This window comes from Acanthopagrus latus, chromosome 13 (genome assembly GCF_904848185.1).
Source record: "Acanthopagrus latus isolate v.2019 chromosome 13, fAcaLat1.1, whole genome shotgun sequence".
Lineage (NCBI taxonomy): Eukaryota > Metazoa > Chordata > Actinopteri > Spariformes > Sparidae > Acanthopagrus > Acanthopagrus latus.
In genome coordinates, this window is record NC_051051.1 from 16,007,421 (window position 1) to 16,026,975 (window position 19,555).

Consider the following 19,555-nt stretch of genomic DNA (forward strand, 5'->3'; position numbering starts at 1 on the left):
CTCCTGCAGTAATGCAGAGAGATATCTTTTGTTGTGACGGCTTTAACAGAAACATGTAGACACACAGTCAAAACTACTGTTTAATATAGATATATACTGTAATATCAATTTATTGCTGAGGGCTCAAGGAAGTCCAGTATCAAATTTGGTGCAATTTGGACGTGCAACAGTATTAATACATTGTTCATGAACAACTAACACCCCAACGACCCGTACAACAGTGGTGGCGAGGCTTCAGCACTAGCTTCATGGATCTGCACAGCGAAGCATTGGGAAGCAGATGTATACAAAATTGAGATAAGCGTACAGCAACAACTTGCTGTAGAAACCTGTTGTTGTGAGAAAAAAACAAAAGCAGAAGGTTAAAGAAGTCTGGATGAGTTGGGAGGTGCGGTCAACACAGGTTTTCTCTTCTCCAGCGAGAACTGGAGGTAAAATCTGAAGTTTCTTCAACAGTAGTATGCTAGCTAATGTAAGCTTCAATGGCTGACTGTTTACTGTTGTTTGCAGCACTCTCTCATTGGGTGTTGTGGTCTGTCTAGGAAAGTACTGATGTAATCATTCAAATTTGAAATTACAAAAGTCAAACATGTTTGATACTATCTGGATTGCCCAATGAGGTTGTGAGCAGGAGGCTTGAGACTGGATCTGTAACCCCCCCAGCATTACCAGTAGATAGGTACCAGCATTACAGTTGAACAGCCTACAGGAACAGCCCCATTGGAACCCTATAACTTAATAAGGTTACAGGCAAAATACCTCTGTTAATTAAATCCATGCTCTACTTTGCAACCGTGGTGGCCATGTCAACGCAAGTGACCAACTGGCCCATTTAAAAAAAAATTGTTTTGCTAACTGTATGCGGTTAACAATGTTACAGACGTTTGAAGGATGAATATAAGACGTTAACTGCCACTAGTGCAGATAAAGCAGGAGCATCAGAATGCACTGCTCACCAATCTCAAATCACACTGTAAAATTAGACAGTGCTGATCAGACATGAATGAAGACTTTGTTACTGCAAAGGTTTGCTGTACTGCATTTGTCACTTCAAATGTTTTGAATCATATCATGTGCTGCTAATTGCTTCTGACCAGACGGTCACTTTGACTTTTTTTCAGGTGTGTTGTTCAGATTATTAGTGTAGTGTAGAAACAGGTAACTGTTTGTCCAAGGTGGCGCTTTAATTCTAATGTAATGCTGAATAGTTTAATGATTGATAATGCATCATATCTTATATTTTTGAACAGTATATTTCGGCACCACGCTAGTTTATAAATATAGATTCACACCATAGCTTTCACAGTATCATCATTAACTAACAACATACCTTCTGACTGCAATGCTTTGACTCCAAAGAATTGATAGCCAGCTTTTGCAAAGTGTCCTTGAATGCATCACTGAGGTGAGTTATAAAAATAGTACCTGCTCACAGCTGCAGTTCATATGCAATGATATAACTTTGGCAAACAGTAACAGGGAGAATCTTTCAAGGCTCTTCAAACTGATTTGCATAGTTTAGTGAAATGTTTTTTTTTCTCTCTGTTATAAGAACAAGCCACCACTATTTAAAAAGAGTAAGAATGCAATTTAAACTCTATCTTCCAATACTGTATACTGTAAATAATTTCAGAGGATTTCCACCATACTCTTTTATTTCAACTTTACCAGCAGATCTCTATTCTACAGTCCATATATACTGATATATCCATTTGTCAAATTTACATAGCTTTACTCATCAGTCTGTGATGAAAGTCATTTTTCCCTTCCATCCATCAGCACCTGCAGATCATCCAAAAATCAGATGCACATAAAACACTGCAGCATGAAGTAAAAGGTGATGATCAAGAAGACAGTTCAATATGGCCTGATACTTGATCACTATTACTGCATCTAACCAATGAGCCACTGTGTCAGCTGATGATTGATAATGGAAAAGTAAACAACCTAGGTTTTTAAACATAAAACCATGTGTTTGCATGTGGTTTAAAAGTAGGAAATTCCTTAAATCAAAAATAGTAAGTGATAGACTAAATACTGAGTAATAGAGTGCTTCAACTGATGCCATCTCTGTGGCATGGCAAAGCATGTGGTGTGGAATTAGCACTATGGCTGGGCTTATGGTTGCAGATGGAATGATGTTAGCAATTGAGAGGCTACAGGATTACACATGTAAGCAGATCAGCTTCAGTCCTAAGGTGATTAGATTGAGAATATCAAAACAGGAATTATGACAGCAAAATCTGTATTGAATCACAGAGAATGATATCGGTATGTGTGCGCATCAGATGGCATTGGTGTGGGTTAAGTGGGGGTGGGGCAGTAGGAAAACACAGCTTAAGTATGTTTTGGTAGGAAGACGTGCCAATTGTCTTGGTGATCATCCCTCCTCATAATCTAGACAGCTTCTGAGCTAAAGAGGATTTTGAAAAATGGTTTTACAAATTGCAGCATGTCTGGCACATCACTGTCATTCGTTGTCGAATGAAGCTCTAAAAGTCATGGTGACAAACTTTTTTGCAGTCTATCTTGTATAGGTGAGTTAGTCATTTTTAATACTATTTGAACATGTTTAAATAAAACTAATATAATCTTTGCTATACTGTTTGTCTTCTCAACAAAAGAGGTCTGATAAGAAGTGGAGACATTTGGAAGACAAAAAATTGAATGAACTCAAGTCTTTAAAGAAGGACAAAAGAACTGCTGTTGTTGGTGCGGAAAATGTCAAACAGATTTATCTAGGGACAGAAGTGCCTGTCCATAGGTGTTTAAAACTACAAACATAAAAGCTTTCAAGAACTGTTGTTCTGAGTATGTTCTGCATATAAATGCATGAGCATGATGTGTTAGTGTTCGTGCACTCACAGCACCAGAGGCAAAAGCCCTTCATGTTTATTCCTCAGTTCCTCTTCCTGTTCAGTTTTGTGACAAGCATTCCACTGCCACCACCTGGCTTTCATCGTCTTTTTTTACTGCACTAAGACAATTCTACATTTGTGGACTCTGGGACATGTGCAACCAACCATATAGCAAAAGGCAAAGTCAGGTAAAGGTTTACACACATGCATTATTTAGTGGTCTCTTGGTAATTTGTTTGATTGGCCAGTCTTTTGCTATTATCTACGCTTGGCTGGTCCTTTAAAGGAGGGATGAGGAGATTTCTGCTGCCAAAAACAGCTCTAACGGAGGTTTGATCGAAATAAAATCAGTTGCCAACCTTTTTGATAATTGATTATTCATTTTTGTAATTTTCAAGCAAAAATATCAAACATTTGTTGGTTCCTAATGCTTTGATTAAATGCTTGCCTGTTGTGTATGACAGTAATTGAGTCTTTGGATGTTGGACTTTCGGTTGGACAAAGGAAAGCAACTTTTAGACACATCGGGTCTCTGGGAAGTCGGAGCCCTATAGTGTGTCGAAAATGGTAGGAAAGTAGAGTACCGTCATATAACAATAAATCCCATGATGTCGAAGATAACAATACACATGCGTTCCAGAAAAGGTTATCATACAAACTGGGGTAGTCTTGTCAAGTCTTCAAAACCAGTTCTTTTTAACTTCTTCTCTTTTTGAGAGGCATGTCCCCACTCGTTTTCCACTTTTTGAGAAAAGAGAAAAACGTTATGCTTTCAGGAGACAAGACATGAAAATAATGGAATGAAAACCTGTTAGTGAATCTGTAATAAACTTCAAGGAGGCAGTTTTTTCTCACATTACCATGCCTGTTCATCAAGATCCGACCTTATGACAGTTTATAATTTTCTCTTACAGTCTCCTGGCAACCAGAATATACCAGTATGTGTTACGTAAAACACATTTTATGTTAACACATTATATTAATACGGCTTGATTTAGCTACCAGTGCACTTCTGTCTCCATTTGTGGACTTTTTCCCGGTGCTTTGCAAGCATTTAGTAATGCTCATTCAGCGTGCAGTACGGTTGCAGTGGCACTGGGTAATCAATGCTTAACAAACAAGAGAGTGAAAGAAAGCACCAGAGGCTTTGAACTCATAACTAGACGGAGGCAGCAACGCAGATATATCATTTCTAATGTTTGCCCACAGAGAACCAACACATTTCATTAAAAAAGATGTCTTGACCTCTTAGTGAACTGACTGTAACTGTAGGTGAAACCATTCTCAGCATTAACAGCCTGTATTTACATTTCACCTTTAAAAAGCAAAGTTACTAAGTGCTTTATGAATTGTCATGGTTTCGCTGTTTAGTTTATTTGTTTCCTTTTTCACGTTGAAATTTTGCACCCCTTGTGTCGTGTGCTGTTTTACACTTCCTGTCGTTATCTCCCATCTGTCTTTGTGACTGCCCTGATTAGTTTCACCTGTCCCTGATTATCTTCTCGTGTATTTCCTCCATGTGAGTTGTCAGTTCGTCTGTCTTTGCTCTGTGTGTCACATCTGTTTGTTGCCTGTTTCCTGTGTGTTATCAGTTGGTATTTAGTTCAGTTTATGTTTTTAGTATTTCCTTAGTTGTAGGTTTTGCCTCTGCCTTTTTCCCCCTAGTTATTGTTTCCTGCCAATTTTTTTTAATAAGCTTGTTCATTACACTCACTTTTTTGTCCTGCCTGGAGTATGCGTTTGGGTCCTCTTTGCAACAGCCGTACAAGCATGAACGTAAATAGATTGATTAAAAATAATTACAATAAATACCATAATTTATGACTTAAGCCATAAGAAAAATGTGAGTGTTTATATATTTAAAGAAAGAGGTTCTCTGATTTCCTGGCCTGGAGATTCACAGCTGATAGGCCCAGTCACCTTTGGCGGCAAGTCGAGAATAGTTACAGCAGCATCTCGACTGTCTGTGGTTATGTTTGCTTGCCACCAAGCGTAAAGAGACAGTTTTGCTACTGTTTTGGTTAAAGCTCTTTTTAACGGTGGGTCATACCAGCACAGTCTTAGGACATTTCATTCATGTACTCACTGCAGCACAAAATGCATGATTTAACCCACTGAGCACCAGGTTCATTTTTGCAACCATTTTACTGTATTTATATATTTTGAGAAGAATGTATTGAGGGAGTATTGGACAGGTTTAGTGAATGCTCTGTATTGCCAGTTTAAACCTTCTTGCTTTAAATTTTGGTGCTGTATTGCTTTGGTAAAGGTTGTCACTGTCAGATGAATGCCGTTATTCGCTGCAGCTGACCCAGTTTATATTGAGTCAGAATGCTTTTACTCTTTTCCTTGTGATTGACTCTTGCCTGTTAAAACATTTTACCATGTCCCTTTTTATTCTTTTTCTCTAAACTTCTCCCTGTCCTCTGACTCCCTAGCTCCCCCCACGTTTTCGGATACACCACCTCAGTACGTAGAGGCCAAGGAGGGGGGTAGCATCACTTTGACCTGCATAGCCTTTGGCAACCCCAAACCTTCGGTCAGCTGGCTGCGGGAAGGCAGCCTCATGGTCAGCAGTGCCAAGTATAAGGTATGTAACTATATAATGTCCTAATGTGTTATTAAAATATTGATCATGTTACCATGTATTTTTGACTTATGGCAAGTTGTGCTCATACAGGAAAGAGTGCTGTATGTAAAAAGACAGCCTCCTTATTCGTTTTAATGAGACTACATTTGGACCTTGAGTCTGTGATAAATCTTTGAAATCAAAATTGAAATAATGCATGGGCACGGCAGGAGTACCCATGCACTCGGGATCTTCAGGTCAAAAAGGTGAGCTGGGTCTACCCAACACAATACGATGTCACACGGCAAAGGTGCTGACCGATTAAATATCTGAGAGCACATTAACTTGAAAGGTTTCATTTTAGTGTTCACTTCATGAATATCGGTGAACTTTCCAGAGTTCTAAAATGCTGCTGCATACATTTTAAACCCCTGTGTTAGGGTCTGGTGTCTGACAAGCCTTCAAATCGGACGGAATTTCATCTTCTAACTGCCCGTTCACTGCTGATGTGTGACTTCAGCTCACCACAGATTTAAAGAGCTAAGGCCAAACTAAATATTCTTCTTGACAGCTCTTCTGGGTTTGTTTCCTTACCGCTCATTATTATTTCAACTTGATTATTTCTGTGTTAGCAATTTCGTGATCACTAGTGATCTGTCAAGTTAAGTCATTTTCTTTCATAGAGCTCAATATAACAGATCAAACAGTTGCCTCAAGAGGCAGTCTGTTCATACGACACCCTTCATCCTTCAGGCCCAGACACATCAAACTGACATCAAAGAACTAGCGGCGGTGAAAGTGACATGTCACCTGTGTCATTGCCAAAATGGTGCCCTTGAACACACCAGAAAGACCACAGGCCACGGCCAACTAGCTCGTTCATGCTGCGCCTGCGTGTTGAGAATTATTAAGAATATGGATCCAGGAGGATGTTCAGCAACATCCAGGTGCTGCCAAACATTGAACCTGAGACACACAACCTCATCTCCACCATGAAGACACGGAAGGGCGACAAACTACACAGACGCACAAGAGGCAAAGATCAAGCACGCACCAAATATGTGTTTGTGAGAAATGAAACGTTCGTGTTAATAGCATATGCTGTACAGTATCTACCACAGAGTTGGATGTAGGAATGGAAATGACGCCCCCATATTAGATCAATTATTTAAATGACTGAGCTTTGTTCACAGGAGAGTTATATATCTAAATTTATCCCAGTCACAGGCAGCAGCTTTTCCCACTTCACTTGACTGTACTGTAGTTTTCTGTAGACTGGTGAGGAACTGTAAAACCTGCAGATCTGCTAAAATGATGATGTCCTCTGTAGCAAAGGAGGGATTTTGGGGATGCTTGAATGTAATCATTTGATTTCGATACCTAGGTCCGCCCTCTGATCTCTTTAATGTGAACAAAGTTGGTTAAAACTGGTTTCAATTTGGAAAATAATGAAAACACAGCATTAAAAAGAAAAAGTGTCAAGTCACATGTAAACTGGACGCTGCTGCATCATGCTGTTCTCTCTGATGTCAGATGTAGTGGTTTATTTTAGGAAATTAATTGAAAATTGGTGAGTGTATGAACGTTGTCTGAAGGGAAACTGAATGTCTCCTTTGAAGAATATTTGACTTTGGCTGTGTTTATTTGATATGACATGCTTACCTTAAAAATAGGTTTTTGAATTGTATTTTTTTTTTTTTTTTGCAGAAACTGCCAAAATATCAGCACATTCAGAGCACAAGTTTTTTGTGCTTCTGTTTCATAAATCAGCTAACAGCCTTGAGCCAAAATACAGCTCTGCTTGAAAAATATAAAGCCAGCCAGTCTCTCACATAATTTGGAAACAGTGATTTGGTAATACCTTGAGTCAAAACCAGAAACGCTGCTTTGAGCTGCAGTTCAGCACACATATGGAACAGACTTCTTTATTATCTTAAATGCACACAATGTTTTTTTTTTCAAAACCAAATTTCAAAACTCTGTTGAATATATAATACTGTATGCAAGAACACTGAATTAAAATGTCTAAAAATGACTTCACCTTTGTTATATATTTGGTTGAAATGTGTACTTAAATTATCCCAACAAAGTTCAAACCCTAAGAAACACCCAAGTTTACTTAGATGAACGGTGCGTTGCAGTTGTATATATATATGTCTGTGTTTATCAACTGTATGTGTAAATGCATGTGGCCACAGAGTCACTCACTGAATAAAGAACACATTCTGCTGAAGACCAAAGTTTAAGGGACTTTGAAGGTCCACCTTGAAAGTAGACTTTAAATAACTGAATGTTAATGTGTTTGTGTTCAGGTGTCTGATGGGAGTTTGACGGTGCTATCTATCACCCGGGAGGATCGTGGGGCCTACACGTGTCGAGCCTTCAGTCCCCAGGGAGAAGCCATTCACACCACACGGCTGCTAGTACAAGGTAGGTTGTATTGGTTGCTGTGTACTTTAGAAGTATAAAGTATGTTTACATGGAAATCCTTATTTTGATAAAGAGCAATGAAAACAATTGATTGAATTGAGATTTTTTTTAATGAGGTTTCTATAAATTCCATCAATTCACATGTTTTCACCCTCCATGAAGTGTAGCTGAGGTCAGCTGACACTGAGCAACAACTTGGAAAGATAGACCCCATCCAGCTATTACCATAGTTTAGAGGTTTGCCTGATATTCATTTGACATTCACTTGCAGACAGTGGTTTGTGTCTCTGGTAGCGGCTATTGTTCATTATACAGTCATATACATAAAGATTATAAATCAAATACAGCAGTGTTTTTCAGTGGGTGTGAATGTGATACCAAGAAAATGAAGAAGTGCTTTTGAGAGGGTTCTTTTGCTGTGAATTTATTATTATTTGGATTTTTGTTTTTTCTTTGCTCTCATACATGATTCATGATACATTTGCCTGCTGGCAGTGTTTTTCAGTATGCAGAAATGGTGGTACTTGTTGAAAACCAGTAAAATAACTTTTCAGAGGTGACTGTGTGTCCCTACAAAACCCTTTTTTCTCCACACTTATGCTGACAGACATCTGTCAGCGTTAGCTAGAAAACATGGCACATGGCTTATCAGTAGGCCCCAGCAGCTAGTAGGAGTAATAATGAAAGGAAAAAACGCAAAGTCTGCCTGTGTGTATGCACAGTGCGCTGCTGAAACTGTGTCAATAGAAGATTTATTAAGTTTGATTTATCAGCTGCAAAACACCATGAAGAGAGAGGCTCTGTAGACCTATTGCTCATTTCTTTCTTGAAAATTATCAGTGCAACATGATGCATTTTCCATCCAGAACCATCCCTCACCACCTCTATCAGCTGTCAAAAAGTGCCACACTGAAACAAAGCATGCATCGCACTGAAACGAATGGGTGAGATACCCTGATAAACTGTGCCAGTTTATGTGACTAACACATTAAAATATAGAGGTCTGACCAAAATAACTAGATGCTAATATCTATTTATGCCCTCTCAGATAACAGGGATTTTGATAAAAAGCCTGCAATTTAATGCATCACTTTTGATAGTGAAGTAGAATAAATTCCTTGATGTTCAAGGAATGCAGTATCAGCAGTGGAGAGTTTGGACAGGCCTCCGTAGCAGCCAAGCAAAGCAGCTCCACTCATTACCATTAAAAGGTAACAGACGGTTTAATACGCTCGGAGGCAAGTCCAGGATGGCTTCACAGAAGAAAACTCTACCAGAGCTACAGAATTGGAAGACAGAATACACAGCACTAGATGATATAACATAATAATATACATTTGAGTTTGATTTACATTTATATGATGAGAAGACAGACAGTAATACTTGCATTTAGACTACGACATTACTTACATTACAAACAAATATTTTCATTATTATTGTCTGTTCTAAGTTGACAATCAGTTCTATAATGAAAATTCTGTTCCTGAAAGTACTGTTTGAGAGAGCAGGAGAGTTAAGTGAAGAAGAACAGGAGTATGGTTGTAGAGTCGTTTGGAAGAATAGCAGTATCTAGAGGGAAACTGTTATGCTTTGTAGTAGTATTTAGTAGGACCCAGCAGCAGGCACCTAGACACAAGAAAGATATAAAGGAATTTTTTGAACATTTGTCGAAGGTAGAGGCGGCGAACAGGGTGAAGAGGTACTGAGGCTGGCTCTGATGAACCAAATGTGCTGCAGGTGTGTGAGAGTCACTGGCTCCAGCCAATCATGAAACCCCACCCAGCCTCTTCAGAACACCTCTGCAAAACACTGCAGACACAAAACACAAAAAAAAACCCACAAAAAGGCCATAACAAAATCCAATTCATGACCGAAAACCATTTTTTCTCCAATCAAGAAAGATGAGGCAGATTTCTGGCTTTACTATTATCCAGTCGAAAATGTGGTTTCAGACGAATCAATCAAGTACACACCAGAAAGGACACAGAACATGGTCTATGTTGAGCCACAGAAATTATTTAAACTCTGTAATCCGCTCTTTTTTTTTAACTTTTACATTTTAATGTTTGAACATGTGCAGCAAAAAATATGTTAAAAGTGTTAAGAAATTACCAGACTCTGCAGGTCTGTGCTTTGAGCTAGATAAATGGATATGCCAGTATGCAATGCACTCACAATGACAAAGCTAACATGGTGATGTTTACAAGGTCCTGCATATTAACCGCAGGTACAAGATGCACTTTGAATCTTGTTTAATACTCATAAAAAAGAATGATGGATCTTAAAAGCAGTTAGAATTGGAGCTTCAGTAACTTCAAAGCTGTCTTAGTGACACCTATTTTCTTTTTCAATGCAGAAATAGACAACTTTTCAACTCAATTCAACTGCTAAGGGCCTGGCTACTTTCCAAACCAAGAAATAACTTAAGGAATACCCCATTACACCCAATTACCCCAAATACGGCAATCTCAATAAAGACATAAAACTCTATCACTAAGTATGCATGTTTTGTTACTAACTGATCTATTATAAGGAATTCTAATTTTCAACCATCTCAAGTCCCAGTGGTAAGGTGAGACACATATCATCAGGGGAACAGACCTTGACATAACACCTGTGCTCTCCATCAAGTGAATGCCCATCCATTCCCTCTTGTTTTACCTTGGTTTGTATCACTCCTTCAACTTCATTTCCTCTTCCATCAGCAAGCTTCTTTTTCTTTTGTAGTGTAGAGTTTCCACAGTTGCCTGGTGATAGGGACCTGGGAAAACAATGCCTCTTCCTGTTTTGGTTGCGCAATCACAGACTTCCTTTGTGCCATAATTCAACCCATCGGTCCATAGCAAAGCCACATTGTAATTCATCCAACAGGCATTTACATAAAACTGCAATAACAGCCTTATTGTGGAGGTGAAAAAAGAGTCGAAACCGAAAACCAACTCCAGTTCCCATGTTGCTCTACTAGTTTAGAGAGGAGGTTGCTAATTACCACTGAAATGGGAGCACCTTGACACACTGCATGCATCTCAGCAGGGAGACAGAGGAGCAGGGCTCAGCTCTTGGGTCTGCTCAAAGGTAACAAAGAGTTTTGAAATTTATAATGGATTGTGCTGCTGCTGCTGCTAATAGTCATTTATAGTAGCTCAAGCACTGCATCAGTTTGGGTTTTGATACAATGGTTAATTGATCACAAATGCTGCTGATAGAAATTATTCATTCTCTTTTAATTAGGACAGAATTTGAATTCATTTTTTGAAAGTCCACTGTAAAATATGTGTTAAACATATACAAGTGATTAGTTTAGAGTTTGGTTTTAAGATAATACTTTGAATTTCAACTTGATGACCAACCAACCAACTGCTGGGAAAAAAAACAAAAATAGATAAAAAAAAATAACATTTTGATTGAGTTGTAATGAGTTGTGACCCATGACTCTTGAGTATTTCAGTACCAAGCCATTTTTAAGTTGGGCTGGAGATGGACAAGCCTGATAACTTGACATGTATGATGGTGAAAGTGGAATAAACAAGGGAACATAGTCAGTCTGCACCAAATAGTTGACCAGCCAAAAGACAAACCAGCATTGCTTACACTGTATTAATCATTATAAGTTGAAATGTTAAAATGGGTTAAACCTACACATATCTTCTCCCTGCTAAACAGCCTTTCTGATAAATGCTAGTTATTTCATCAAGCGTGCTAACACATCCATGTGAACACAACCAGCTGAGTAGAATTTTAATAGTGTATGATGCAGTAGTATGTTTTGGAGTGAGACTAGACAACACTGAAATTAGTTTGGGGACAGCTAACAGCAGCATTTTACAACAGGAACATTTAAGACTAGATGGAGCATGACAATTGTATTCATACATCTGAGCAGTTTATTATTTATAGAGGCCTGAAGAGAAAAAGAATCTGGGGATAGGATAGCTTTTTGCCTCCAGCTCTAAATGAAGTGTCAGCCTCTGTAACTAAAATGATCTGTCTGTATCAGTCCACGCTCCACCACAAAATCAAGACACACTTAGCAAATGAATCATTTATTATCTACAATGTGCCACATCATGCACATGTCAGTGCACTAATTGTTTTCCCCAGAAATCGCAAGTAAACACAGTATTGGAGTCTGTGCAGCGACACCGCAGAGGATAAATGATAAAGCAATAAGCATGGCATTCCAGGTCATCTGATTTAAAGATTCCTGCCCCAGATGAACACAGCTGAGCTGTCCCGACCTCATCTGAACTGAGGGAATAGATCTCTAACTGAAGTATTTTCACTGAGTTTTGACCAGATCGATTCCTGTGGGAATTCAACAAAGTAGCACAGACATTCTCACTTCATAATAAATGCCACTTGTGGATCGAGAAGCAGTTGGATACCAGAAAAAGGACCGAGTGAGACTGGACGTTGAAAGCTAAAGAACGGTTCTGAAGTTTGGCAGCAATGACACGATTGGCTGATTTAATCCTGGCATACTGTAGGTCATTTAACTGAAGGAGCACACACTCATAGTGAGCTGACTAAGAAGTGAGATGGTCTAAGATGGTCCTCCTGAATGAACTTATGCTGATGTTCAGAGGGACGTCCATGTCTCTGAGAAGACATATTTGAAATCATGATGGTGAAAGTCTGACTTTTAGCCTTGTACAAGCATAAGGTCAACTTTGAAGGTTTTTCAGTGAAATTTCTCATCCACTGTGGGATTAAATTTCAAAAACTTTGGCACCAACATTCCTGTCCCTCGTCCATTCATTCATAATGAATTTTTATAATTTGTCAAATACTTTGGGTTATGATTATATACGTGCTAAACCTTCTAACACATTAAAGAAAGACAGTAAATATGGTAAACATTCCTGCTAAACATCAGCTTTATAACACTGGCATTGTGAGCATTAGAGCATGTTGACATTAGATTTTTTCAGAGAAGGCCTGATAAAACTATGGACTTTTAGTCCTCCTTAGAAGTGATGTCTGCACAGCAGCAGATGTGACAGCTACCTTACTAACCGGACAACAGCTGGCTGGATCGAAACAGCTCTGTGACTATTTTTTTTTGACTCAATTGGACACTTGAAAACCTCCTCCATCCTCCTCCACTCCTATGCATAGATAGAAAATGTCAAATTTGTGGTTCGGGTGCATCACTTTGCAAAAGGAAAAATTATAGTCTATTACATAACCGTTTTCAAGCTTGTTATGAATGTTTTTCCCCGACCTTCTTCTAAATATGAATATGATTTTTGCTAGCTTGCTCCCATCAGATCAATGCTGGATAAAAGAAAGTGCTGTAGTTTTTATGTTGGTTGTCAGTTGCTTGCATTCATCAGAGAACAGACAGTGAACACGTTCGCAGAGATCACATATTTCCCTACGACTGAGTACAAAGCCAGAGCTGAGCCAGAGCTCTTGTTTGACCCGTCCTGTATAATTTACGGGGGAGACGGATTAATAGAGGCCCTCCTGGAAAGCCACTGAGTTGCAGATCAGCTCAGAGACTACATTGCCAACAAATCTCCAGCACTCAGCTGGCTCCAAATAGGGCGGGTTGGCACACATGCTCAAACACACACACACACACATGCACCCACACACCCACTCAAACACCAACAACACAGTCATCCAGCTCAGGCCTAGTGGTTGTCGGCTAAGGGGCTGGCAGATGGAAATGCTCTGCCTGTTAAAGGATCAGGCTGTGGGCTACAGATCAGAACTAACATATGGGACTAGCAGTTTTTAGTTGCAACACTGGCTCAACTTAGCTGTATGTGTGTGTCTGTGTGTGTGTGTGTGTGTGTGTGTGCCACATTTTTTGTCTGTCCTTTTCCATGATATTGTGGACATACTGTAAGACATATGGAGATAAATGCATGGTGTGTTCATCCATTGTCAGAAGAAAGTGTTCCAGGGTTCTAATGACCTAGCTTCGTCTGAATACTGTCTCGTGGGTGGATGTTTATATCTGACAGTCTGCGTAATATTCAGAGATGAAGGTTGAGGCCCCCTCAGATGACAGAAATGCCAGAGAGTGGGGTGAACTTCCTGACAAGGTACTGCTCTGTTTCTACAATTCCTGTCATCCTAATTGGAGGAGACAGTGCCATTTGTACAATTTCTTGGAACTATACTGTACAAAAAGGATAGAACACACTCTCCAAGAGAACCCTGTAGATACTTAAGATTCTTTGGTGATGTGAACAATGTATACAAAAAAATAGGAAAAAGATGGCATGTGGGTGTTTGAGAAACTATTTGAATCCATGGATTGATATAAAATAAGATTTCATTGAAATTCTTTCATGAAAGAAGCAAAATCCTTACGGGTAAGTCTCACGCCCTATGGTAGTTTTTTTCAGGCTAACAGCAAGAACCCTATCTGAGTGAGTGGAGAGAAAGCCATCATTTCCTTTATAACGCTCAGAAAACTTAAACTGTATGTATAAAATAACCAGTCAAATCCGATAAAAACTGCTTGGGGACTTTGCCACTAAGTGAGGTTTAAAATGCTTATTTCTCTCTGGGTAGACTTCTGCTGTGCATGCAGCTCATCACACCAAAGCACTTGATCAAATACAAGTTTAACGTCTTGCGTTTGTGTAACGTCACCTTATTTGGAAACAAAAGTGTTATAAATTTCACTTTAATTTTATCCACAAGACAGTCAAAATGAAAAGTGTAAATAGGGCCTTACTGAGTCTGACTTGGACAATGTGTCACAGTCAGAGTGTACTAAGTGCTGCACCAGGTTTATTACTTAATTGAGCCTAGTTGTTCAATAAAAAACGTACTGAGCTTAGCTGTTCCCTCAAGTCAGATCTGTCGCTGTCTCACTTTTCTTCAGTAACTCCTAAGCCTTGACCTCAGAGGGCACCTCAGCCGTTTCTTCATTTCATAAATCTCTTTATCTGGTCAGCTGGGATTTTTCGAATGTAGGGCCGCAGGGATTCTTACCCTTCCCACCTATCTTTAGCAAGCTTTTGAGGCTTTTTCATTTGTTTTTTAAACCTCGGAGCCTCTATGTAACCATCTAGTCAGTTCAAAGCTCGGAGAAAGATCTCCTTGTCATTCTGACCATCGATACTTGCTCCCTCTCCGGCAGAATCTCACTGACATTTGTTTGGGGCAACTCGCTGTCCCTTCTCTTGATCCTTCTCTAAGCTGTACTGTATCTGTCTGTCTGAATTCTGATATTCAGTTTGAAAGTATTTCCACACATTTCAAAGTCTTTGTCTTGTCATGCATGCAATTCCTGCACAAACACACACATTCAGAAGAGATCTTTCCAATGCAATGTTGCCCAGTCTCTATCAACAGAACTCATACTGTATGTAGTGTATCCTATTTTGGGTGCAATGCCACGTTCACTCGCACAATTAAGTGTTGAGTGGTGCTCTCGTGTAAATCCAAACATCTAGTGTGTGGTAAGTAGGTGAAAGTAGATGAAGGGTGAAAAAAGGCTGTTTTTTGCTTCCAGACCAAACTCAGCATGGTTATAGACCCAGTTATGGTCACAGCTAGGAAATGACTGCAAATCAAGTATCATGGTATAAATATATCCAAGCGTGCAAGGAGGATGATCCATCTGTCGCAGCAAGGATCACTCAATAAGTTTTCATAATCCTTCACTGAGTGCAATATGTTAAACCCAAGTGTGTCTGCACAGTATGTCAACATGTCCATAAATACCCCACATGACCCCTGCCCTGTAGGTTGACTAATTCTAGTGTTGTGTCTGTTGTGGGTGTTCCCGGGTTGAGAGGGGAGTTCCCACTGGAAGGGACAATATTTATAGGATGCCCCTGATAATGCCACACTGACCTATGCTCCCTATGTGGACAGTAGAGCGATTTAGATCCTCGGGGGTTTAATGCCCTGTACAGTAAAAGGATCAGCAATTGTCTTGTATGTGCTGCATATTTCAGGGATGTTTTCACATAGTTTTAGTTACCCCTCATTTCATCATCAACTGTCCATTTCACAAAATAGATCTAGCACAAAGGACTCAAACATAGGTTCATTTTTTAAACCCTCGTGTTTTAGACAAATTGCAGTAAATGTACCATATAGTCTGATGTTTTCATTGTAAATGAACACACAGGCAAAACAAATCCAGCCTTCACTGTGACTCAAAATGTCCCACCCACTCCCATTTAAGACTAATTCAAATGAACACAGGGAAACATAATGCTGGTGGTCCCAACTTAACCCCACTTAGTTTATTTTTTTTTCAAAGTTCAATCACATTGAACTCACATTGACATTTTAAATCATGGGGCTTGCCAATGTTCAGTGAGATTGACATAAATGGCTGACTGATACAGCTGTATAATTTAGAACTTGTGGAATGTTTTTTTTGCCCATTAGCCATACCAGCTCCCGCCGTTAAAGCTTGAAATGCTGCCCCTTAATGCATCAGCAGTAAGGGCAGTACATTTCACCAGGCATCATTTGTTCATGTGTGTCGCCTCTGCTGCCTCAGTGACAAGCTGTTATGTTACAAGGCAGCTGTGTTTTACAAAATCATCGAACAGTTATGCAGCACTTGTCAGAACTGCTCCCCACTGGAATACAAATTAAACTGATGATCATTAACTAAATATAACATTTTTCCCACGTTTGATTAAAAGGCAAATTTGGATTATGAATAAAAAGGGAGAGCCATATTCTCACTTTTGAAATTTCAGGTTCCAAATCTGCACTTGATCTGCTTTGTAAATTTGGTTGTATTTGTTTTGACAAAAATACATTTTATATTCATTTATATTGAGACGGTGTCCTACTCAGTACATGCTTTCAAAGACTGTTTCTCTGTTTTCCTCTCCCAGGCCCACCGTTTATTATATCACCACCAGAGAACATTACAGTGAACATCTCGCAGGACGCCTTCTTCACCTGCCAGGCGGAGGCCTACCCTCGCAACCTGACCTACACCTGGTTCTGGGAGGAGGACAATGTCTTCTTCAAGAAGTAAAGTTATGATCGGGTTCATTATTGTGCACCATTATCACCTCACCTGTCTGTACCTACTGCTCACAATCCACTGTCCTGAGTTCTGTGTTGTGATGCTGTTTTTGTGGTGGGTTTTCAGTGAAGAGAAATCATGTAATTTTATAATGATGAACAGAGTGGTACAGATGTCCTTACAGTGATGATGCGGTAACGTACAGATCAAGTGTCACAATGTCTGAACAAATTATCTTTAGATTTAGTAGCTAACAGGAGCGCCTTGATAGCCGAATGGTTACAGTGGATGGAACTTGGTCTCAACTATTGTTGGCGCCATCCAGCAAGCGACCTTTGTTGCATGTCATACCTCGCGCTTTGTCTGTTTCCCATCTGCCTCTTCACTGTCCCTCATTTCCTTCACTATCAAATAAAGGCAACACACGTCCACAATAATAATCCTAACAATTCTGGATGGATGCTGAGAGCACTCAGACATATGTAAAGCAACATTAAAGCAGACAGCAGTGAGCAGCGTCGATACACAATGAAAGAACGGTCCAACTGAGACATCACTAAGACTTTTACTGATTTAAGTCATGTACTTGTTCTACTCAGGGGCTCCCTTTGCTTCCATTTCTTTCTCTGAACTCCTGATGCATGTACAATTTGTTGTGGAGGGATAACACACAATTTAAAAAAAACCCATCAGATTGTTATATAAAACATTGTTTTAGCCCCAACAATGTGCTGTACGAGAAGTTAAACCCTTACAACCAAAGCAGTAATGAGACCAACACCCCCTCCAAACTCATCTTTGCCAACTGCACGGATGAATAAATGAATATGATGCGAAAGGAAGAGTGTCCCCAGCGATGGTCAATAATTAAGGCTTTAACGGAAAAATATGTTTTAAAATCCATCAGGAAGGCAGCCGAGGGAACTAAAAAAACCCTCTGCTTCCTTCATGTCATTAATGTCTTCAACTCATTGCTGTTTTCTAGCAGTGGCGCCACTTCCTTCACACAGGAAGCAAGCATGAAGCTCTTTCTGTACCTGTCAAAATCTGAATAAAGTCACTTGTCTGAGTGCTTGACAAGTCCACGGAAGTTTGATATTTCTTGTCCGAAAAGGGCTTTAAATTGGAATGTTATTTAGAGAAGGTCAGGAGACCGACATCTCCACATTATTACCTTTAAAGCAATAAACTTAATAACGGAAAGTGTTTCACTAATTTTGGATGATGGATATCCAGAAATGTCAGTCAGTCGACACATCTCCCTGCGATTGCCACAAGCGATGACATTTCCACTACTGATGTTTGGAGGCTGTTTAGACAGAGGCAATGCACTTGTCCATTCAACTTACCCATCAAGTGCCCCACAGCCACCAGAGCTTGAGTTAAGTTAGGTTTATGATGCATATTAACAATGTGTCCTATTACATCACTGCTGCTTCGATGCACTGTTTCTGAAGGAGAGAGAGTTGACAGGGATGGAACCAGCTCACACGTTTATGTGCAGTAGAGCCGGACAAGAGGGGGGACTTTTCTCTTTTTGCTGGGATTGCCATTTAATGCCAGATATTATTATTAAATTCAAACAATATACTAATAGAACATGGTCCTTAGAGGATATACTGTGAGTAAACAAATGAGATATTATGTTTTAAATAACACCCTGATGAACATGAACATTTTTCAGAAAAATTGGCCTTTCAGTAATGAATATATTTTCTGTGTGCTCTTGCTGCTCTCATATAATCGCTGTTTGTCACCAGATTTTTTTGCCCGTTTTATAGCTTTTTTATTTTTTTATTTTTTATACAGCTATTCGTCTATTTCCTGTTACCCTAAGAGGTAACCTGGGAATATGGCACTCTACAAAATATTTTTAAAGAGCATATTTTTGGTGTAAAGTACTTGAATAATATCTCACTTGAAATAAAGAACTGGATTTCTTTTGTGACAACATAGGGAACGTTTATCTAGAGCAGACAGTCAGATATCTGAAAGTTTCATCTCCAAGTCTGAAGAGAAAGGCTGAAAAGAAACAAAACCTCAAAAGCTAGGATGAAGCTGCTGCTTTGGCGTTACATCCTGATCAACTCAGGGCTGATTCATCACCTGTTAGGTCTGCAGCATCATAAATAAAGGCATGGATGGGGTTCAATAGCATTGCATCGAATCCAGCTCTGAACGTGCTTATCAATCCGAATTCTTTTAAATTCCTTATCAAAGTTTTGTATGTTGTTTGTTAGGAATCGGATGAAGAAATCTCTCTAGAGAAATCTCTAGATCTTACAGATGTTGATTGGTGTAGGGCTTTTACCACATATTTAGTCACTGCCCTGTGACATTGACTAACCTTATCCTGAATCATGTGCCCCTCTGCTGCAAAACAGGAACAGTTTACTTCAATTGAAATTTCAGTCATTATCTACCCATCCCCATGTCGATGGGATGTCAGGTGAAGTTTCACAGCAAAACAGCATTCTTCTAAACAACTGTAGTAGAAGGGGATGGCTTTATTCAACTCTCCAGAAGACCCTAATGTTTGTGCACCTACTTCAGATGGTTTGCATGCTTACACCTTTATCTCAGAGGCGATAGAAACAAGGTGTAAAAAATCTGTTAAAATCAGTTTGGGATCCCAGGGCTTCTGGAGACCTGGACTATGTTGGACAAGTTATATGGAGTCTTTTTTTTTATTCTCCTTATGATTTAACACTTTAAAACAAGTCCTAACTC

General features: G+C 39.4%; 1 protein-coding gene across 4 annotated transcripts in view; it reads left to right on the top strand.

The window, feature by feature from the left end:
* LOC119031861 (protein turtle homolog B-like) overlaps window positions 1-19,555 on the top strand; it is a 138,044-nt gene that overhangs the window by 61,419 nt on the left and 57,070 nt on the right. For all 4 annotated transcript variants that reach the window (XM_037120620.1, XM_037120622.1, XM_037120621.1 and 1 more), the window contains exons 4-6: window positions 5,297-5,448; window positions 7,740-7,857; window positions 16,689-16,830. In XM_037120620.1, the coding sequence (XP_036976515.1) occupies window positions 5,297-5,448; window positions 7,740-7,857; window positions 16,689-16,830 (412 nt within the window). The remainder of the gene's footprint in view (window positions 1-5,296; window positions 5,449-7,739; window positions 7,858-16,688; window positions 16,831-19,555) is intronic.